The sequence below is a fragment of the Musca autumnalis genome, unplaced genomic scaffold (assembly GCF_047663935.1).
Source record: "Musca autumnalis isolate F117 unplaced genomic scaffold, ASM4766393v1 scaffold_4, whole genome shotgun sequence".
Taxonomy (NCBI): Eukaryota; Metazoa; Arthropoda; class Insecta; order Diptera; family Muscidae; genus Musca; species Musca autumnalis.
Genome location: NW_027411977.1, coordinates 21,056,743 through 21,080,867, shown reverse-complemented (window position 1 = coordinate 21,080,867; position 24,125 = coordinate 21,056,743). Strand labels below are relative to the sequence as shown.

The following is a 24,125-nucleotide window of genomic DNA, read 5'->3' as shown; positions in this document are numbered from 1 at the left end:
TTGCGTTGCCAGAAGAGAAAATCATGCAATTAAAATGAGCAAAAAGACGAAAATTTTTGTCAAATTCAATCAATATCAGTGTTTTGAACCTTCAGCTATAAATTTAATTGTAAAAAAGTATAAATTTTAATGCGGAAATAGAAAATTCTATGACTAAATTTGCTGTGGGCAACGCAACTGGAGTTGGGTTGCTATCCATAATCGACCCCTTAGTCCACCGGGACAGTAATATAATTTATCCAATTTGTCAGGGTTTCCGGTTTATTATACGGCATCAACGAGGATCGTTAATAATTACTCGTTAAATGAATCGATCGGAACAAAATTGATCGAAATATGAGGGTTGAAATGGAAGAAAGTGTCCGTTGTGTTTTATATTTGAACAAAACCTATTTTGTGGGCCTATCACAATCGTTTCCTTTATATAGGAAACCTTTCTTTGCAAAATAAAATTCAATCCAATTTCTTTACTTTTGTGACAAAACCAATACCACTTAGCCGCCAATGTATGCATTCATCGATTCCAAATGAAGGGATTTTTCTTGTATTGTGAGTCGTGCAGTTGGTATTTGATCTTCTCTTGACATATTTTTGGTACGTATTTGGTACTTTTTTTTATCACTTAAAATGATGACATGAAATATTATTTTATTTAATTTCCTCCTCTTCCATCCACTTTTTGTAAATCTTCGTTCGACTTGTTCGTTCAAACAAAAATATGGCTGAAAACCGAGACCTAATGACGTGAGTATACTTACAAAAGAAAACTATTAATTTTTTATATAGACTTTAAAGAAATTCTAATAATACCGCATAGTAAGGAGTTTATAGGCAAATTAAAACAAAAATAAAAATGTAACAAACTTGTATTATGTACGAACCATTTTTAAAGTACACTTAGGTCCATTTAGAGGCAACTATTTTAATAGTTTTTTTTATCGGGATAGCAATCTCGAATTGTTTCCAACAAAGTCTACAGTGTAGCTCTAAACTTTCTGCAAACATGACACTACTCGTTCCGCCCTTAAGAATGCTCCTCCAGTCAGAAAAAAATTTAAAACTATTCAAAAAATGTACTCTGTATTGCGTTGTATGCACAGCTGCCAGATTGGACGATTTATAGTCATTTTGACGATTTTTTGGTCAAAAATTTATAATTTAACGATTTTTACCCAAAAAATGACGATTTTCTGTTATTTTGCTAAACCAGTCATAAGTAATTTTGTAAAGACCAAACTATTTGTTGTTCATTTTATTAATTAAATTTAATTTTTTGTTCATTTAAATTGCAAAGGACTGGTTAAAAAACGGAATTCAAGTAAAACAAGCGAAATGTATAATTAATTGATTGCTCTGCTCCAGAACCTAGAACAATCTTTTTTGTGGCATTTTCAACATTTCTGGAACAGAACAAATAACTGCGTAAACTTTGTTTTTTGAGCTTTGTATTGTAAAACTTACGGGCCTTAAGGCTTTCTTTGCAAAATGTTTCAATAAATATATTTTAAAATGTAGAAGATTGGCGGCTTTTTTTATTGAAAAGCCTGTTACATAAAATACGATATTAAAATTTATGATAATAAGCAAAATTAGTAGATTTTTGCAATTCCGTTAAGAATTTTCACATTTTGTGAACAAGGAGGAAAGGCAAATATTGAGTTCAGAATTTCGTGAACTAAGGGTATTGGATGGATTTTGAGGGAATGTTTGGAAATAAAATGGATTTACTTTTCATATCGAAATTATCTTTATAAGGATTCAATGAAGAGTATACGATTTTATAAAATAGATTTGAAGAGTTTTATTTTTTATCGTCATTTTGACGATTTTTCATAAAAATAATCTGGCAGCCCTGGTTGTATGGTGTCTAATTGGGCGAATGAGCTCCACGACTAAACCAAGGTTATGTTTTTAGGCAACGTAACGATGAAATCTGATGAATTGGTGGAATTTTTCCGACTGTTCATATTCAATTTTTATACTTATTCAATTTAATTCTGAATTATTTGCAAATATCTCACACTCACTTAACATGGATTTCACATAAAAGCTTTATCAAGCAGAGTATAGGCTGTATTAAGTTCATTGTGGAACGTTGCGCCACTTTAATTGCTAAATCCCCGTGCCTCTGGCCTCATTAATTGAAAAAATAGACCTAAGTGTACAAAGATACCAGTTTCTACTGGCCTTTTTGTTTTTGGGGACAAATTGAAATAGAAACAAAAATTAACCCCCCCAGCCGCCACCATTACAAAATCTAAAAATGTTCCCTGGATGTTAAAGAAATGTTTCCTCCAACTCATTTGAGAGATGCATTTGGTTGGCTCCATTGTATGTGGCTAAACATTAAAAAATACACCCTGAAGAAGATGGTCTATGGAAAGTTTTGTAGAGAAATTAAATTTTAAGATAATGTATTGCTAATAAAGTATAATGTATTGTTAAACATTGTAAAAAAAACGCTCTACTTTTTATTTCGAAATAAAACAAAAATTAGAAAAAAAAAACAATCATAAATTGGAATCTTGTTATTGTGTTTTATTTTAGATTCAGATTTTGTTTTCTCTTAGCAATTTCTTTTGATCTTATTTTTTCGTTTGTGGTTTCACAGATGTTGTTGCATTTCTAGGAAAGATAGGAGAGGATACAAAATTTTAGTTTCTTAGGGGGAATGTTAATTTGAAATCAACATTAAAAGTGGCAAATTGTGTGTAAACGTTTCACTTTTTTTTTTAAAAAAAAACTAACAAACAAATGTATAATTAAAGTTGTTTCTCGGTTTTTCACTTAGTTAAAATTAGATTTAGTTTTCTTTTTTTTTTTTTGGCTGCAATGATATAATTTTTTGTTGTAATCATCATTATTTGGCAAGGCAATGCTCTGCTTGCCTCCACCAAACTCTCCATTTGATTTTTGTATACATAGATAAAATGTTTAAATATTTTCCACTTTTGTTGTTGGTATTTCGGTATTTGTAAAAAATTGCCAATAATAATCCTTTTTGTATAGATTCCATTATGCTTGAGTTGTTGTTGATTGGTGGTTTTACAATCTCCACAGAATTTGTTGATGACGATAATGTTTCTTCATTTTCATTCTTTCTTTGAAATTCTGTTGTATTATTTTTGAGTTTTTTTTTTGTTTGTTTGTTTTTGTTTTATTGATTTTAGTTTCAGTCCTTTGAGTGGATTGGTATCACAAATTTATGCCCAAATGGACTTTTGTACTTAATGCCAGCATCACGATAAAATTTATCTGGTATACCCAGATTACATAAATACAATTTGCCACAATTATTCGATGATATGCCATTTAATGGTAAAATAGGTATAATAGAATATTTGATGGATACATCATTAATGCCACTTGGTGGCGGATCAATGGCCAATATAGATGCACTATAAGAAAAAAGGGAAACATTACTAGTTTAAATTTTGTATTGGAAAATAAAACAAAATTCGGCTTACCGGTTTTCACTTAACCACTTCTTTACATCGGTCGACAAATTGGCTGAATTTGTCGACAATATCACAAGATCAGGTGTAGGGAGTGCTGTAAAAAAAAAGACAGGTAAAGGGAAAATCAGAAATATGACTCTTTCTTAAATCCATCTTCTATAGATAAAACATAGAGGGACTGAACACCAGGACGAAAATGCAAGGGCTAGAATCTTGAAATTTTGTTCTGTTTGAAAATATAGGCACGTTTCTTCCTGGAGCGTAATCGAAAGTTATGTTTATTAACAAAGTCTACTGGTGTTTCTATTCACTTCCTAGACAAGTGGACACACCGCTTTATATTTTCGTAGATGCGAGGCGTTATAAATCCAAAAATTCTTAAGGTAGTCTTCGATACCACTTCTGAACATCGCATTTTCATCAATCATGGGAAAGTTAATTGGACAAGTATCAGAGAGTTCACTAACCACTGCTTCAGAGAACTGCCCAACACTTCAGATATTCGGGTAGCAGCTGCAGCCGCTCGAAGTGAGAAAAAAATTCTCAGCGCAGGCAGATGGACTAGCAAATGATATGTAGATTCGTCGAGCCAAACCTAGTGAGCCCAGAGTTATGGAGCTGACAGTGGAAGTTAATAGGCTGGTCGGCGAACATAAGCGGAACAAGTGGTTAAATCATCTGAAGAGTTGCAACATTGGAGCCGGTATAAGTAAATTGTGGACAACGGACACTCTCGAACCCCCGAAGAAGGGATGACAGGACCTCAGTCACGTTTGTCGACGTTACGTTGACTGACCCGAAGAGGTGTGCAAGTTACTTCAATCGACTGTTTGTCGAGCACCTCCAGAGTGACAGGGCGAAGAGAAGAGTGTTACGTCGCATTAGATCTCTTCCTGCCGAGGATGAACCACCACAGTTTAAAATGGATGATGTTGCGAATGCCATCAGGAAAGCTAAATCATCCAAAGCGTTAGGCCCTGACGGAATTGCCATGGTAATGTTGAAACGGCTGGATGAGCCGGGAGTGGAGTATCTCACTAAAGTTCTCAACCTGTCGCTAGCCACGCTTATTGTTCCCGAAGTCTGGAAAATGGACAGGGTGGCCCCGCTACTGAAACCAGGCAAGGATGCCAGCAAAGGGGAATCGTACAGGCCGATTTCGCTTTTGTCACCGGTAGCGAAGACCCTTGAGGTCTTAGTCCTCCCCAGCATTAGAAATAGCTATCAAGTTGCCGATCATCAGCATGGATTCCGTAAGCAGCACAGCACGCCAACAGCGCTGCACGCCATCTCCACACATATTTGTCGAGAACTCAAACAGGAGCGACCGTGTGATAGAACAGTGCTAGTGGCTCTTGAGCCTTTAATACAGTCAGGCACTCCACCACGCTGCTTGAGGACAAGGAAAAGACAACCCTCCCCCCAACTTGATGCGTTGGATAGTCAAGTATATGTGTGGTCGCCAGTCGTATGTGGAATTCAGGAACAAGAAGTCCAAACCCCGTATAGTGGAACAAGGAGTTCGCCAAGGTGGAGTGCTATCTCCGGAACTGTTTAACCTCTAGCTCCTATGTATTCCGCCCACTCCAGACGGCATCGAAATCGTAACGTATGCGGATGAATGCATGATCCTGGCGTCAGGTACCTTACATGATGGCATATTTGAGAGACTAAAATCCTATTTAACAGATCTTACCACCTTTTTCCACGCGAGGAATATGCAGATTTCCGCCACAAAATCTACAGCCACTCCCTTCACCACATGGACAGCGCAGTTTGGAAGAGATTGATTGCCGCGGTCGACGGTAGCAGAATTCCGACCACAAACTGCCCTAACATTTTAAAGGTCACATTCGATACTACGTTCAAGTCTTACGCGCACGCCGCAGCTATCTGCGACAAACTGAAAGGTAGGAACATGGTCCTCAAGTCCCTAGCCGGCAGCACTTGGGGTGCAGATAAAGAAACCTTGTTGAGCACGCGATATGTCGGTCTGTGGTAAGCTATGCGGCTCCAGTTTGGTCCCCGAGATTATGTGATACGAATTGGAAAAATATTCAAACCTCTCAGAATGCCGCCCCGAGAACAGCAACAGGGTGCCTCCTCAAGTCTTCAGTGGACCATCTACAAGAGGAGACAAAGATCCTTCCAGTACAGCAACACAATGAGATGCTTTCGTTGCAGTACTTGCTTGGGTGTTACCGTGAGAGCCATCCCAATCATCATCTGGTGGGTAGGCCCAACACATTTAGACACATCAGGAAGGATATCTACGCTCTAGAGTGAGAGGTCCAACGATCCAGGAGAGAACCCCTAGATCGACAGGCATATCAATCAGGTTTAAATAGCATTCACATGGACGCAGTTGCTAAGGCCATAAGCAAATATTGTGTGAATAAAGTCCTCGGAGTACATCAGCTTCCACGACAAACCAGAGTAGTTTTGGCTCAACTACGCTCGGGATATTGCAGTCGCCTAAATTCTTATTGGGCGGAAACCGATCGCGCCGTGCAAAACATTTGCCCAATATGCGGCACGACACACTGCATCTGTTCAACTGCCCCGCCAAAACTACTCATTTAACTCCAGTGGATCTGTGGCTACATACCATCGAAGCAGCTACTTTCCCGGAACTGGAGATAGGCCCACGGCCAAATTGAGCAGAAGAACGAACACACAAACATACAATAACACTGTGCAACATTTTTAAGGTAATATTGTGCAAACAATTTGAGCTGAGGTTGTTTTGTAAGTACAGACCCAAATGACAAACATGTGTACATACAGGAACACGAAGTCGACGCCATGTATGGTGAGCTCCTATTTGATTTGGATGTGAGGAATATGAAAATATCTGCTACTAAGTCTACGGTCTGTCTGTTCGCCCTGGAGCTGAGCACAGAGTTGAATGTCCTGGTCGATGGTAGCAGAATTCCGTCACAGAATTCACGTCGTTCGCACATGCCAAAGCTATCTGCGACAATTGTCGACTTCCGAATCAGTCAGTTGTACACTTTTGCATTGTTCCTCGAAAATGCAACTGAATACATCAGAAAGAAACCTTGTTGACCACATATAACGAGATACGTCGATCTGTGGTAAACTATGCGGCGGCAGTGTGGTCTGCGAACATATGTTCAACCTGTCAGAACAGCGCCCTGAGAACTGCAATAGGTTGCGTGTCTCCTCATGTCATCAGTGGACCATCTTCATGATGAGTCGAGATTTTTCCAGCACGGTTGCAGTACTTGCTCGGGTGTTACGCGAGTCATCCCAATCACCGTAGATCTTCATGATCTACACAGTCCCAACGATATAAGAGATATTCCATAGATCAGCAAGCCTATCAAGCAGGTTAGGATAGAATTCACACAGACACAGTAGTTACGCGACGAGCATCACCCAATTGCAAAATCGGCTGCACGTCTAGCAAACAAATCTAATTGACTTAGCAGTGAGAGATCACACAGATACAGATGTCGCAAATTACTATCATGGGAATGCTGTCTTCAAAGTACATCCCTCCTCTAGCGCAGCTTAGGAAAGTCAGCTGCTACGACAAACCAGAGTAGTGTTAGCTCACCTAAATACAGGATGGTGCAGCAGGAATTTAGACTAGGATTGATGACACCCTGCAAAACATCTGCCAAGCATGCGATACATGCCAGTATGATACACTGCACGTTTTCAATTGTCCTGCCAAAACCTATTCAACTGATATATCTTATTTTTATCAACATTATGACCACCTGACCTTAAACCAAACTTGTTAATTTCGAATTTAAAACAAATAAAAAATAATTCTTCATTTACAAAACGAATTGACTTACCTTCCACAGAATACACCACCGTATTTCCAGTCGCTTTAAAAAGCGATATTTCTATACTCTTTTGTTCAATATTAGAATCTTCTTCCAGATAAAGTAATACCTTTAGACCATGAGATGCTAATTGGCGGCCAGTAGCAGCACCAACGTTGCTTGACCTAAAACAGCAACAACAACAACATTAAAATTACCAACTCATCAATATATCTTTGAAATCATACCTAAAATTTTCCGACTTTTCACATATTATTGCAATTGTTGGCCATTGATGACGATTATTGGGTGTTAGACGACGAGCACCACCCAACAGCAATATAGCCAAATCGGTTGCACCTCGAGCTAACAAATCCAATTGACGTTGCAGTGAAAGACCACATTTTTGGGCACACATTTCAATTTTTGTACGTACAAATATGGGTATGGTGGGTATGATGAGACCCTCATCGGTAACAAAATCATCTGAACCCCCGTCGAACAACGATTCAATTTGACGCATTTGTGCCGGTTCACTAACCAAAATATTTTCATCATGACGATATTTTTTCTGATTGGAAGCCGATACAGCATGTTGAACTAAATCTGGTTTTTTACCAGCCTCCAGGGAATCCCAAATGGCTTGTTTATCGAACAATGCCAAATTTCCCTCAAAATCGAAATCTTCATGCAGCAAGGGATCATCAATTGAAGCACTAAATGTTTGACTGTGCTTAATGCTGTTTTCACGTCGCACTTGTTTGTTGCGTTGCTTGTTGCGAGTTCCATTGCCATTGGTCATATTTGTATTATTACAGCTGCCGTTCCCATTGGAGGTGTTACGTTGAGATCTACCATTATTTGTACCGTTGCCATTGACACTTGAATATGAGGCAGCACCACCTCCATTTTCTTTCTGAGCGGAATAATAGGAACCACCACTTGGAACGATATCAATTGGTTTACTACAATTTAAAGCACCATTGTCAACTCCAACACTGCCACCATTGCTGCCATAACTTTCTGCATTGCAACTATTCGACGTTGAACAAACGGAGGCCGAACAACTTGCAGCACCCAATCGTACCTCAACTTTGGGTGGTATAAGATTACCAAAGAAAAGAGCCACAGAGCTGGAAGGTTGTTGTGGTGGAGAATTTGATTTTTTACCATTGTACAGAGATTGTTGTTGGGCACTAGGTGCCCTCGAAGATGTGGGTGATAATCTGAAAAGAATAAAAGAAAACAATTATTTATTTCTTACAATTCCAGCCAAATTTATTTTACTCACATATTTCCATCCTGTTTAAGGACCATGCTTTGTTTCAGTTTATTACTAAGTGTAGAGTTTACATCTTGTTTGGGAGCTTGACCACCACCTACTCCATTGACGGCGGCTACATTGGCAAAGTTGGGCTGTTTAACCGGGGTGGGCTTATTGATTACGGTCGGTGTTACTGTACTCTGATTATTGTAGGATGGCAATAAACTAATTTTATTTATGTCCGTGGAACGTAGGGTCACTTCGGCGTCTTGTTTACGCAGCGGGACACCATTTCGAAAAGCCCTTACTATGGTTATCTCTGAAGGCGTACACTGTGATATGATACCCTGAAAAACGCCTAGCTTTGGATCGCATTCAATGGAAACCGCTTTGCCTGTCCAATCGTCTTCCATCTCCTGCCCCTTGGTCCGTTAACTTTACCTTGTGTGGAAAATTTTCTTTGAGAACTATTTCTCCCTATTACTAATCAGTCTTATGCACTCGATTTTGTTGTTGTTGCTGTTTTTCCAAAAATACTCCCAATTGCTTTTTTTGCTAAAGTTTCTTAATTTTCTTCAGGATGCCTCCTTTATGATTGGCCGACTTCTCGTGATCGCATTCGTACTCCGTTATTACAGAAGAAAATCGTTGAAGTCGATGTTGTTGTGCTGTTGCTAAATTCGTCGCCGTCCTGAATATATGTACGCAATTACTTTTTTCCTTTTCAATAATTGGTCTAATTTTTGTCGTCTCTTAAAATGTTTTAACAAATAAGTTTTGAGTTGTATTTTACTGGCGTAGAATTTTCTATTATTTTTGTTCACTATATTCGCAATTGTTTAACAAAATTGCACGTTTCACCTTTCTGGATTTTTTAATATATTTTTTACTTTTTTTATTGTTGAATACCAAATTGTTCACGAAATTAGGGATACGCAACTCGACTTTTGGTTAATCGATTTGTCGACTTTTTGGCTTTTGAAAAGTCTAAAAATCGAAGTCGATTTTTGGTCATAGAGGAAAGTCCCAATTTACATTAGGCGAGTTTACTTGCGGCAATTGTCAGTTTGTAGGTCCCAATTTACATTAGGCGAGTTTACTTGCGGCAATTGTCAGTTTGATGAAGAGAGAGGTGAGGTATATGGTAACCCTTTGCCTCTCAACACCCTCTCTCATCCACAAACTGACAATTGCCGCAAGTAAACTCGCCTAATGTAAATTGGGACTAGGTGAGAGAGGGTGCTGAGAGGTAAAGGGTTACCATATGCCTCACCTCTCTCTCCTACAAAATGACAATTGCCGCAAGTAAACTCGCCCAATGTAAATTGGGACAAAGGTCAGTTTAATAACCCAAAAATTTGTACAAACTCTTGCTGTTCCAGAACCTACAAGAAGGTACTATTTTTTACTACGATGAAGTTTTTTCCTTTATGTTATCGAAAAAAAAAAATAGTAAAAATTAGTAGATTCTTGCAGTAGTGGAACATACCATCTATAAAAAATGCTGTTCGATAACAAATTTGTTCAGTAAAAGAGAAATGAGAAGTAGTTGCAAGTACTTTCAAGAACTTGCAAATACTTTTTATTTGCAAAGTTGTCGAACAGACCTAAAATCGCATGGCGGAATAACAATAATCGGGTCATTTACCACACCGTAAGTTTTACTATTTATACTTTGCCACGCGAATATACATTTTTTGTCTTTGTTTTCAATTTTAAGATATAGTGATACAGCAGAAGTTTTTTGTTGGAACAATTCAGCGATGCATCTACCTTTATTACTGCATAATGTCAAAAACAGTACAAAATGTCAACCCTGCTTTTGACAGAATAGGCCATGAAAATAAGAAAATTTTAATCAGGTGTTAGCTGTGGCCTGCCTTTACTTTATTCTACCATGGATTCTACCACGAGAATTACTGGTCTGTTCCAGTACTGCAAGATGGTCTGTTCCAGTACTGCAAGAATCTACTAATTTTTACTATTTTTTCCGATAACATAAAGGAAAAATTGTTATCGTAGTAAAAAGTAGTAGCTTCTTGCATGTTCTGGAACATAGCAAGAATCTACTAATTTTTACCATTTTTTTCGATAACATGTTAAAATGTTAATCGTAGTAAAAAATAAAGTTATCGTAGTAAAAAATAAAGTACAGTACACATTAGCTGTGTTCCTTTACTTACCTGAGGTTACCATTTTTAACCTGCAAAGCGTTCCTTAACCCCGAAAAGTAACAAAACTGGAAGCAATTTTTAAGAGAGTGAGGGGGGAGAGAGTGCGAAAATGGCTTTCTCTTCTACCACAGGCTACCAGCAAAATTTCTGCAGGTGGAAAATGGCAGAACTGATTTTTCGACTTTTGTTTGACGATTGTTTCACAAAATGGACGAAAAACCGAAGAAAAAGTCGAACACTGACAACACTAAATTAAAAACTGTGAAATAAAAGACGAAAATTGATTTTTTTATGTTTTTTTCTGACATTGCTGCCGGATCTACCATTTTTCCGTTCCTTTACTTTTCTGGTAAAAATGTTCATGAGAGAGCAATTTTGACACTTTTCTCTTTTACCACTCTTACCATTAAAAAAGTAAAGGAACAAAGCTATTGTCAGTTTTGAATGAAGATTTTTTGCAATTATCGATAACTGTCCAACCGTCCAGCAACCACAAAATATTTTGTGGTTGTATGATGAATGTATTGTCGTAAGACACGCCGTATTGTATTGTCGTAACACACGCCGTTCGGACTCGGCAATAAAAAGTAGGTCCCGTATCGTTGAGCCAATATGAATCGGCGTGCACTCATTGATATGGGAGAAGTCTCCCTTGTCCCATCTGGGATGTTTGTGGAACAATTATTATTATATTATATAAACTTAGCATAAGAAAACCAATAGAAAAAAATTATAATCAGATGTTTGTTATGCCCTACCTTGTAATGATTTTACCATGATATTCTCACCATGGTACAATAATACAGGTAGCATAATCATGCCAGCTGATGGTAACATAATGTGTCAATTGCATTGAATTAATGTCAAATTTTGACATCTTATGTTGCCAACAATTGCCGATGCGGCTACCTGTGTATTTGTACCATGATTCTCACATATTTGCTCTGTTCCAGAACCTGCAAGAAGCTACAATTTTTTACTACGATAACATTTTTCCTTTATGTTATCGGAAAAAATAGTAAAAATTAGTAGATTCTTGCAGTTCTGGAACAGGACAGTTGTTACATACGTACATGCACAATACCATACCCGACAGCGATTAATTTTTTCTAATAGGCAAATCGGGCGACGTAGATTTAGTCCTTACCATAGACAAGTAGAAAGAGTTCGTGACGCTGAAAATCATGCCCGAAGACGTTTACTTATACAGATATAGAAAGAAATAGAGACGCCCAACAGCGGAACAGGTGACGGGAAAATGTTCTAACTCGACAGGTAGAGAGAAGACGCGATCCTGAATAGCATGAACAAAGACGTTTAGATTCCACTTATAGGAATATAGAAAGAAATAGACACGCCCAACAGAGAAGCAGACGACGTGAAGACCTTCTTATCGCCGGCAGGAGAGAAGACGTGATGCTGAACAACATGCACAACGACGTTTAGATCCTAATTATCAAGAGGAAGAAAAAGGCGTAACACACAAGAACATGTCAACCGTCGTATCAGTCCTTATATTTCAGAACAAGCTCGTAATACACAAAACCGAAGCCAAACTCGTCAGGGTAATGTTTCAACCAATTTACGTCAATCCAGAAATATGAGAATTCGACTCCGCCGGCTATCCACACAGATAATTACGGAAATTTTACACGAATCACGTGAAAATATGATTGGTTTACATTTAAGAAATCCGCTCGATTTCAACTGTCAATTCCATTGCTTAAACGTCAAATGAAATCCAATGGATTTCAGATGAGATTTCATTTGACGTATACTCAAAGGAATTGACAGTTGAAGGATAAATGTACTATAAGAACAAAATACAGCGAGTATTTTAATATAATTAAAATGGGTCCTACAGAAATTTGCGGTTGCTGCGGCGAAACATGAGCTCTGTTCCAGAACTAAAAAGCTTTTACAATTTTTACCACTTTTACACATTTTACCACTTTTACAAAATTTATATGAAAATCGTTTACGACTTTTACAACTTTTACCACTTTATAAAGTACGGGAACAGGCCAATGGTTTATGTCACAAATACGACTTCTAGACAAAAATAGCACATTGCAAAGATTCAACCATCCTGAAATATTCATTTTGTCTGAGAAATTTCCATCCCCCTCGTATAAATACATATAAATTTTGCAATACGTTCATGATAAAATAATAAGGTGGCGTAAAACGACCAGCTGATTGGTTTCAATCTGTCAAATTTTTTGTTATTGTGAATAAATTGTATGAAAACGTAAACAAACATTTTGACATATTGAAGAATTTTCCGCCAAAAATGAGTTGTTGTTGTGCTACTTACGTGACCTGTTAAATAGATCTTGAATACGTTCTATAATAGGCCTGTTCGATAACTTCGCAAGTAAAAAGCATTTGCAAGTTCTTGCAACTACTTTCAAGTACTTCGCATTTCTCCATTATTGAACAAGTTAGTTATCGAACAGCATTTTGAAAAAGTTTGTACAAATTTGTACAAACTTTTGAGTTATCGTACAGACCTAATGCTGTTAAAAGCAAGCGGTACCAAAATATGTTTAAATAATGGATTGGATTTTCCTGACATTCCTGCTGAATTGCAAAACCTTTCATGCTTGGAAGAACGCCTTGTAAGCTGTGATCGACAATCTGCATTACGAGGGGCAGTTTAAACGTGCCCATCTCTATTACTGAGACTGTTCAAAGTTTGCCGAGAACACTGGATCAAACTCACGTTATACAAATACACTTAAGACGTAGAATTGCATATACGCATGACTATATAACTGAAACAATTTGTCCAGCAAAAGTGCGAATTATTTGGGATCAACAGAACTTTACCGAAAACACAACATTGATATCAACTCTCAATGGATAAATAATTTCAATAATGAAGAAGAAACCAATTTCGTCGCTTCTGCAGATGACGGGAAATTGTAAATAATATCAGAACAGTTTTGTCAGCTCATGAAGCGCAAATCAGCAAATAGAGGAAGATATTGTTAACTCAGGTGGAATGGAAACATTTTGGCAAATGAACCTGTGGAAAATATATAAACTTCAAATATTGCAATTGCGCCCGGCGAAGGACGAACTTAGATTTATCATTGGACGAAGACTCTGAGGAATTATCATTCCCGTCAATATATTGTGGAAAACAAAGAAGTTGTAGGGAGACATATTCCAAAATAGCACGATCGGAAATACGAAGATATGACAGAAGATGTGCTAGAGTTGACAAACTTCTGTATACATATAAAAAATATGAGCTTCTAAGAATAAAAAGCGCAATAGCAATATGCCTACGTAAAAAATCTTAATCGCATCAATACACAGCCCGTGATATGCTAAATGAAAATTTGGTCTCAAATCTTATTCAACACGATGATGGGTACCGCATTTTAAAAGATTTAATATCTTCGCCTTCCCATTGGAAACAGGAGAAAAAAGAGCTAGCTATTATTCGACAATTTGAGTTACCGTCATTTTTTATAACTCTATCGGCTGCAGAGTCACGATGGAACGAGCTATTAATTATTTAGTCAAAAATAGTGGACTCAAGAAATATCTTGGAAGACGAACCCAAAAATCTGAGTACCGCCGAGAAATATAGATTAATTAGGACTGATCCGGTAACATGCACGAGGTATTTTGACCACAGAGTCAGACATTTGATGAAATTATTGAAAAAAGATGGCGGTATTTTTGACAATCATCCAGTAGAAAAATATTATTGGTGAGTGGAGTTCCAGCACACGGTGTTCGCCACACATACACGGTATGTACTGGGTGAAGGGTGTCCCTGTAGTTGATTTAAATGATGAAGAAACATATCCTTCTATTGTCAATTTCATTGACAAGTATATTTTAACAGACAGTAACTACCCTGGCACACAACCATATGTTGAATACCAAAAATATTCCCATGGAAGGACGTGTATTAGAGAAATTCGTGGAAAAAAATACTGTCGTTTTAATATGCCACATCCTCCTTTGCCAAAAACCGAAATTTTGCAACCTCTATCCAATAATGTCAATACAACCTGCCATAACAGAAATGCCGAAAAAAATTTGGATTTATTAAACACGAATCTAACTCCCGCAGAAGAAGATGAATTCAGTAATTTCGAAGTATTTCTCAATCATAACGAAATGTCATACGAAGAATATCTTTCGGCAGTCCGATCCACTTTGAATAAACCCCGATCCACTTTGAAAAAAACAAAATAAACCCCGTACTTTATAAAGTGGTAGGATTTTGTTTCTAGGATTTCGTAAAAAGAAATCATTTAATGTCCATATGTAAATTGGACTTAAATAGGCATTTAACAGCTATACCTAATTTAAGTCGTGACGTACAAAAAATATTCACCTACCAAAGACCAGCTGATTGGTTTCAATCTGTCAATTTTTTTGTTATTTTGTTATATATGAAAACGTAAACAAATATTTTGACATATTGAAGAATTTTCGTCCAAAATAGAGTTGTTGTTGCGCTACTTACGTGACCTTATAAATAGATCTTGGTTGGGCTTTTGTTTTCAAAATACAAAACACACACATAACTACAATATGTGTGTTCGTTTACTCAAAATTTGTACAAATTGTTACTGGATGTTGTTTGTTTACTTTACAGTACAATGCAAAAGACCTTAGTCGTTTGCAGGAAGTTACTGGACTTGTACAAATTTGTACAAATTGTTGAGTAAACGAACACACCTAATAACATAGCGTACCTTCTGTCAAAGTTGAAAATGTTCAACTTACAAAAAGTATACGCTCGACGTATTTCGGTAGTTCTCATAAGAATACATGTGTTCTACTTTTTTCACCACACACGCCCTGGGAATACCGTCGTATTTAGGCATAGCAGTAAATCCTCTATACTCTTTCTGTTCTGACTGTTCCAGAAACTACAAGAATTTGCTCATTTTTACTATGATAAGTTTTCTTTTATGTTATCGAAAAAATAGTAAAAAGTTATAGATTCTTGCACGAATCTACTAATTTTAATTTCGATAACATAAAGGAAATATTGTTATCGTAGTACAAATTTGTAGATTCTTTCAGGTTCTCGAACAGACATTCAGTGTGTTCGTTTACTCAAAATTTGTACAAATTGTTACTGGATGTTGTTCGTTTACTCTTCAGTACAATGCAAAAGACCTTAGTCGTTTGCAAGAAGTTTCTGGACTTAGTAAACGAACACACCTATTCTAGGAGTTCAACCATGGCACATTTATGTAAGGTAGAAGTTACAATCAGCTGTATTTTTACTTTTTTAATTTGGTTTTGAAAATGTAATGTTGTTGTTGTTGTAGCAGCATATAATGCTGGGTTGGTAGCCGCTGGCCGAAACACTTTTGGTTTCGGGTCAATCCGGTACGTAAGAACCCGCTGCCGTGGGATTGCTGAAAATGTAATAGTGTCTACTAATGAAATTTGAAACCTCCAAATTTTCTACCATAAACGTGTTATAAAAATGAACTACGACAATTAACAACAACATTGTTCCACAACATCCCATACGGGACAAGGTAGACTTCTCTCATATCAATGAGTGCACCCCGATTTATATTTAGCTCAATGATATGGGACCTACTGTTTATCGCCGAGTCCGAACGGCGTGTCCTAAGACACCACTTGTAGACAAGTTTTTAAGGCTGAAATACTCAGGAAATGTCGCCAACATTACTGAGGGGTATTTTGCCACCGTTAAAAATGTTTGGTGTTGCCCGGCCAGGGAATCGAACCACCGACCTTCTGCGTGCAAGGCGGGCGTGCATACCATTGCACCACGGCGGCACCCACTACGACAATTCTGAATGCTTTATATTTACATTTTTATCCAAATTTGTTATTTTTAAAGGATTTTCAAAGTGTATATTTTTCCTGAGAAAATTTTTAGAACGGCCCTATTATTCAGTAGGCCTGTTCCATAAATTCGCAAGTTAAAAGTTCTTTCATGTACTTACAACTACTTCTCATTTCTCTTTTACTGAACATGATGAAATTATAAGGTGGCGTAAAATGACCAGCTGATTGGTTTCAATCTGTCAATGTTCTTGTTATTGTGAATCATTTGTATGAAAACGTAAACAAACATTTTGACATATTGAAGAATTTTTGGCCAAAATAGTTGTTGTGCTACTTACTTGACCTGGTAAATAGATCATGTTACTGAACAAGTTTGTTACCGAACAGCATTTTGTAAAAGTTTGTACAAATTTGTAAAAACTTTTGGGTTATCGAATAGGCCTAATATTTTCATTGACATTTAGTTTTCAATAACAACGATGTTGTTTTTGTAAATTTGTTAGGTGTTGTAACTCATGCATATACCTTATATAAATGTGTCTTGCTTTCAACGAAGAGAAAAATCGTCGAACGCCAAACGCCAGCAACGTGTTTTCAGCACATGTAAACAAGTCCAGCGTTGTACACAAAACGTAAGATAATCGCACGCCGGCGAAATTGTGTACGTTTATCGTCGTCGTTTGTGTCATTTATTTTACTCGATTGTTTGGCAAAATTGTTTGGTTCGAAAGTTTATTCTATTGTAAATTTTATTTATAATTTCTTCGTTTGCACATAAACTATGTCCGACGATGAAGATATACAATATATTAAACGGCAACGAACTCTTTACTATGGCTCATTGGAGGAAGTTGAACGCAAGCGTCTGGCATCATCCTCTACAGCCACAACAACAGGAACAACCACAACAGCGGGGAGCGCTGCGGCACAATTAGAGGACATTGATTCAGATGAGGATTATGTAGATGATCAGAAGAAACATACACAGGCACAATCAGCACCTCCACCAACAGCTGCCGCCCTAGCCAATAAGATTACCGATGATTACTTTGATTTGGAGACTGAAATTTCAAAAGATAAAGTTGCTCTACTAGAGGAGTTTGAGCGCAAGAAACGTGCTCGACAAATTAACGTGTCCACAGACGATGCAGAAATTAAACGGAATTTACGACAACTGAATGAACCCATTTGTTATTTCGGTGAGGGCCCGGCAGAACGTAGACGACGTTTGAGGGAGCTATTGGCCAGCTTGGGGGAAAATGCCATTAAGCAGAAACAAAATGAAGAAGAAGAACGAAAGCAGTTACAAAAAGAACAGGAAACGACATGGTATCATGAGGGACCCGAGACATTGCGCATTGCCAGACTTTGGATTGCCCACTATTCATTGCCCAGAGCAAAGGAACGTTTGGAAAAGGCACGTGAAGCATTGGAGGTGCCAAGTGCTACAAGAGCTGGTCGTATGGTTGAGTTACAAAAACGTCTACAATCATTAGGGCCGCATTGCAGCCAAGTAGGAGATACAAGACCACTAAGTGGTAGTGCCTTTAATGATGATTCTACCCTGCTGGTAACATCATCATGGTCAGGATTGTGTAAAGTGTGGTCAGTGCCCGATTGTAAGCTAGAGCAAACACTGAGGGGACACACCAGTTATGTAGGAGGAGTGGCTTTTCGTCCCGGCGTTAAAAGAGATGAAGAAAATGTTGTTGCCATGGCTTCCGGGGGTCATGATGGTTCTGTTAAACTTTGGGGATTCAATTCAGAGGAATCTATTGCCGATATAACAGGTCACATGCCACATCGTGTATCTAAACTGGGATTTCATCCATCTGGGAGATTTTTGGCCACAGCATGTTATGATTCATCGTGGCGTTTGTGGGATTTGGAACAAAAGACGGAAGTTTTGCATCAAGAGGGTCATGCCAAGGCAGTGCATTGTCTTAGTTTTCAGCATGAAGGTAGTGTAATTGTTACCGGTGGTCTGGATGCATTTGGACGGGTGTGGGATTTGCGCACAGGTATGTGGGATGTGGATTCAAAATCTATTTACGTAGTATACAATTAACTATTATTGTCTCTTGCAGGTCGTTGTATTATGTTTTTGGAAGGGCACTTGGGATCAATATTTGGTGTTGACTTTTCACCAAATGGCTTTCACATTGCCACCGGCTCTCAGGATAATACATGTAAAATATGGGATTTGAGACGACGACAACCAGTCTATACTATACCAGCACATCTTAATCTTATTTCCGATGTAAAATATCAACGAGATGGTGGTAGTTTTCTGGCCACATGCTCCTATGATTGCACCACCAAAATATGGTCGAACAAAACATGGCAACCACTGAAGACATTACAGGGCCATGATGGCAAGGTTGTGTCCTTAGATATATCATCGAATTCAAATTTCATTGTTACAACATCATTTGATAGAACATTTAAATTATGGTCACCGGATTGCTAGTATATGCTGGCTCATTTCATTTTTTTTACCATAAGTCTGAAATTGTGACTGTCTCTTTGTTTCTTCCTTTCTAAGTATAAAAGATTGCAAACCCCTTGAGTAGGAGCTGTAAAGTAGGTCATTCATTCCACCAGCTCTAATGTAAATTCGAGATTGAGGAATATTCCCATTCATTTGTTTTGAATATCAGATTATGCTCAAATATGTTTCTTTGTTAATGTTAAACAATAAATATGTATTTATCCAATTCATTTGTTATAATACCTACATTAGTTTGGTAACCCCCCCCCCACACGATTTTAATTAAACAAATTACAAAGAAATAGAAAATGATGATAATAGCAATGTTTAGCCCCATTTTTTGTTTTGTTTAATTAATGGAAACATCGATTGTTTCGTTTTTTTCCACCCTTCCAAAAATAAGTGATAAATAAAAAGTAAAATAAACCAATCGAAATTCTTCATAAATCAATGTAATTTAATTTGATGTTATTGTAATATAGAGTTACTGCCATTGTTGTATTAATTTTGTTTTATTTTTTACCACATCAAACAAACAAACAATTTTGAAGGAAATAGAAATAAAACACAACATTAATAAATTGCATTCAAAACATGTCAACAATAAAAATAGTGGAGTTTCATTTAAAAGGTAGTTATGAAAGGAAGGTTAGGTGTGGCGTAGAACCTAAATCTTGCTTGAACAGAACCCGCGAATAAAATACAAATTCTTCAATTCGTTATAGAACAAAAAAGACGGCATGTTTGTAATTTTCGTAATTCTCATGTCAGAAAGTATGGGTGTAAGTTTATACTTCTTGAGAAAATTATCCAAAAGATCCCTTGGGATCAGAATACCTTTTCACATCGGTGGTCAGAATACCTTTTCACATCGTAATATTTCTCTCAAACGTATGTACATCAAGTTCCTATAAAGTCTTTACGGGACAGCACCTTTGGATACCTCCCTGACAAATTTTAAAACTTTTCTAAGCGAAATTTAAGGGGTATTCGAGGATCGTTTTTAAATTTTTACCGAAGCTACTCCTTGTGGTCCTGTTTACAACGATATAATGTGTTTTCGGGTAAGTCTATGTAATCAGAAATAATCAGGTATGTGATGGAAATCGATTTCGAGAGCAAAACGAGTCAAAAACGGCTGTAGGTGTACAAAATTCATCACATACCTGAATGGTCCAAATCCACGGCGATGCACACTAAAATCCTTGGGATCAACTTAAATGGCCGGTGATCAGGATACCTTTTCAAATCGTAATATTTTTCTCAAACGTACATCAAGTTCCAAGAATGTCTTTACCGGACAACACCTTTGGATACCTCCCTCACAAAACTTTTCTAAGTGAAATTTAAGGATTGTTCGCGTATCGTTTTTATATTTTTACCGAAGCTAATCTTTGTGGTCCTGTTTACAACGATATAATATGTTTTCGGGTAAGTCCATGCAATCAGAAATAATGGTCCAAATTCACGGTGACCAACTAGCCTGCTTTATGGGCACGATAACTATCGAAAATAGTGGTCCGCATCGTAATATTTCCTTCACATTTAAATCATGTTCATAGATATAGAGGTTTGTGACGGAAAACGATTCAACTCGTTATCACATAAATCGAAATCGCATATTTCGAATTTTGGTGAATATTTTATTTAAATTGAAAATGGATTTTCAAATATTCGGTTTTCATCACAGAGGGTACTGTTCTATGGGGTCTATATGAAGAAGTGGACCTATTCCGACTAATTTCAGGTGGAAAGTTTTGTACCCCCAACGAAGACAAAATACAAAATTTCAGCCATTTCGGTTTTATAAGGACGCTAAAACCTTCAAAATACCGAAAATCGGGACGTACCGTTCTACGGGGTCTATATGAAGACGTGGATCTATACCGACAAATTTCAAGTGGAAAGTTTTGTACCCCCAACGAAGAATAAAAACCAAATTTCAGCCATTTCGGTTTGATAACGACGCTGAAATCTTCAAAATAACGAAAATCGGGAGGTACATATCTTTTTATGGTGGCGGAAAGTTTTGTAACCCCAACGAAGACTAAGAACCAATTTTTAGCCATTTTGGTTGGATTTTTGGGCCACAACCTTTCCAATATCGAAAATGGGCAGGTATCGTTCTATGGGAGCTATATCAGAACGTGGACCGATATAGCCCCTTTTTTTAATACCAACACCTAGGATGATAGAAATTTATGGGCCGATTCCGTACAGCGAGGCGAGTCATGTCGCGTCGTCTATCGTCTCTGTGACAAAATTTAAAAAATGCACTACGTACAGCGATAGAAAATAATCCTCGATAACAAGTTATTTTTATTTTTTATTTTATTTTTATTCGTTAGTAAAAATGAACGGCGACAGATAATTTGTTGTCGCCGGAAAATGAACATTACGGCGACAAAATTTGACGTCGTTGTGCGACTTTTGCCATACGTAATGGAAAAATTGCAACTGGCAACGCGAAACGACTCGCCTCGCTATACGGAATTGGCCCATTATTCTTATCATGGCGAAGGGAATAAAAAGGGTAGATGAGATTTGATGCAGAATTCTATTTTATTTTTAAGTTTTGCCTTTTTAGGGCAAAGGACATTATTTCTGAGATTTGTATACCCTCAGCATTTATGCTAACGAGGGTATATACACTTTCATACGGGCAAAATGTGCCTCATTGAAATAATGGTTTGAGACCCCAAGTATGTTTGGACGAAATCCGTTTCAGACAATTTGGAGTTGATTTAGCAATGTCCGTCCGTCTGTCTGTCTGGCTGGAGCGCACGATAACTCTCGAATGGATCAATCGATTCGGTCCAAAATTTGGCTTTCGTAATATTTTGCCCAAACTTAGTGTAAGTTCGAAGATGGGCTACATCGGTTCACTCCTTCCGGTACCTTCCCCACAAAAGTTCGAAAATGTTCGGAAAATTTGTGCGCACGATAACTCTTGCAGGGAGTGACCGATTTGATCCATTGTTATGACCCCATACGGGTGCTAATTTGGATCTTCCGGTAGCTCCTCGGTAACCTCTCAGGGCGATTCTTAACCCATCCAACTAAAACCCAGGGCCTAACATCATTTTATGATACATTTCAACAAGGACAAACACATAACATAATACACCAAACACTTACGGGGAACACTTTTGGAGAATTGGATCGATTGATGGCTCCGATCCACACTCGACCCACCCATCCGTGGTCCATATAGATTCTGGCCTCACTTTGTTATGGACCCCACATGTTCCCTCTATACAGACACCTCCCTCATGCAGCCCCTTCCCCCCTTAAATAACAATACTATTCCATATTCATTTTCTTTTCAGAATTCAAGAATCAAACATTTTTATTATATAAGTATAAGTCAATAATTAATAGATTATTCTTAATCCTAACAGTCAATAAAACATGATACCGAACTTGTCGTGAAACAAAAAAAATTAATATCAAAAATCTTTACCTTCTTTACTCGAAATTTGGAACCTACAATCGTACGGAATTGGGGTGGTTTCGGGAAATTTCCCTGATAATTCTTTTAATCTTACTGTCCCTACCTAATCGAGCTCAATTAAGTGGTGATCGGAATATCTGAGACATTCAAAGTCTCTAAACAATAATAGAAAAACCCCTATCTATTACGCTTGTAACGTCCCTCACAATATTTCCAAGAACCAAAAAAGAAATAGATATAACAAAATTAAATACTAATAAAAAAAAAGTTAAATTAAATAAATGGTCAAAATTTAAGAGAAACAAATAAACATAAAAATAAACTACATATACTAATAATAATACATATACTTAACTAAAAGATATGAATTTAAAGTTTTCTGGGCGAATTCCGCAAATTTGAGCCTAAAAGTCTGCTTCACATGCAGCGCTCGCACTGATTATATCAGTTTTATTTCTCGTATTCCACATTGAGTGGCCAACTGTCATACGACCATATGATGTGGAGACTATTCTTGCAATTCCTGCAGTTTTCTTCAAACAGCTGATAGCTGGTCAAAACTGGGTTCTGGACACTGCTACAGTACTTAAGCAGCTGTCTTTTAGCACCCAGCACGCAGAGGTGTATGTAACAGGGTGTTACGTAATTTGTATCGCCACAGACTGCCAGCGTATGGAGTTGCGGAGCGTAAATTGTCGCATGAAATTTAAATTCTTTGATTTTGCAACTTTTGTTGATAATTTCAGGGGAAACAATACGTTTTCCTACCTTGATGTTAGAAGTATTATAAACGGCAATACTTGATAAATCACTTGAGATCTGATTATGCGTATGACACCGGCACACACTGTGATTTATGGACTACCTATGAACAAAATAAAATATCCTTAATCTTTTTGCTCTTTAATTTGTCTTCATTTTTTTAAAAACAAGACACTCACTTTCTTGATTGTAGTCTACGGCATGAATTTTGGTTGTCACAAGTGTTAAACCTTCAAAGTCTTTTTATTATTCACTCAAGTTTTTATTTTCTACCGTTTTATAGCCAACAATAGCACAACCTTTACGTCCGCACTCATAAAATTCCACTTTAAATATGGATGATTTCTCTTCATTTTTACCTTTTATAGGTGCATTTTCCCAAACAGACATTCTTCCAATAAACTATCAGTTTCAACCGTTTTCTCTTTCTTTCAAATGTATGAATTTAAAATCCCCCATTTTCTAAACATACGCCAAACGCCATGACACCAACCGTTTGCATTCAGCGCTGGCAGTTATAATTATTTGGGCTACCCTGTACTGTTTAGTACGGTTGAATTTGACAGCTGGTCTGCAAACTCAAGTTGACAGCTGACATCAAAACATTTGTGCAGCCAACCACCACATACATTTATTGAAATTTTCGTCTCCCTACATAACAAAACAAATTTCGATCAACAAACGGAAAGAAACTCAACTAAAAATTGTCCACATCCTCATCAAACCAACAACTGGAGATTTTCATGGTGTATTAGGCTTTCGTCATAATTCCATCTCTACGTTTTTCAACATTTTTTTTATCGGTTGGAATATGTGTGTGTGTGTATTTTTGTGCGGCCACCATATTGTCGTCACAAAAAACATAAACAAAAAGGAAATATTTAATTGTTCATGCAAAAAAACACCAAAGGATC

At 37.3% G+C, this 24,125-nt stretch overlaps 2 protein-coding genes across 2 annotated transcripts; one reads left to right on the top strand and one right to left on the bottom strand.

Annotated features, from left to right (window-relative positions):
- Nucleotides 1-2,807: 2,807 nt before the first annotated feature.
- On the bottom strand, nt 2,808-9,502 carry Edc3 (Enhancer of mRNA-decapping protein 3). Its single transcript, XM_073985730.1, has 5 exons — nt 8,550-9,502; nt 7,507-8,484; nt 7,289-7,443; nt 3,468-3,552; nt 2,808-3,398 (listed from the first exon to the last, which is right to left on the bottom strand). Exons 1-5 carry the CDS (start codon nt 8,933-8,935, stop codon nt 3,173-3,175), a joined length of 1,830 nt encoding a protein of 609 aa, XP_073841831.1. The 5' UTR covers nt 8,936-9,502; the 3' UTR covers nt 2,808-3,172.
- A 7,560-nt stretch (nt 9,503-17,062) lies between these two features.
- On the top strand, nt 17,063-19,605 carry U4-U6-60K (U4-U6 small nuclear riboprotein factor 60K). Its single transcript, XM_073981804.1, has 2 exons — nt 17,063-18,525; nt 18,592-19,605. The coding sequence occupies exons 1-2, from the start codon at nt 17,286-17,288 to the stop codon at nt 18,972-18,974; spliced, it is 1,623 nt and encodes a 540-aa protein (XP_073837905.1). The 5' UTR covers nt 17,063-17,285; the 3' UTR covers nt 18,975-19,605.
- Nucleotides 19,606-24,125: the final 4,520 nt, after the last annotated feature.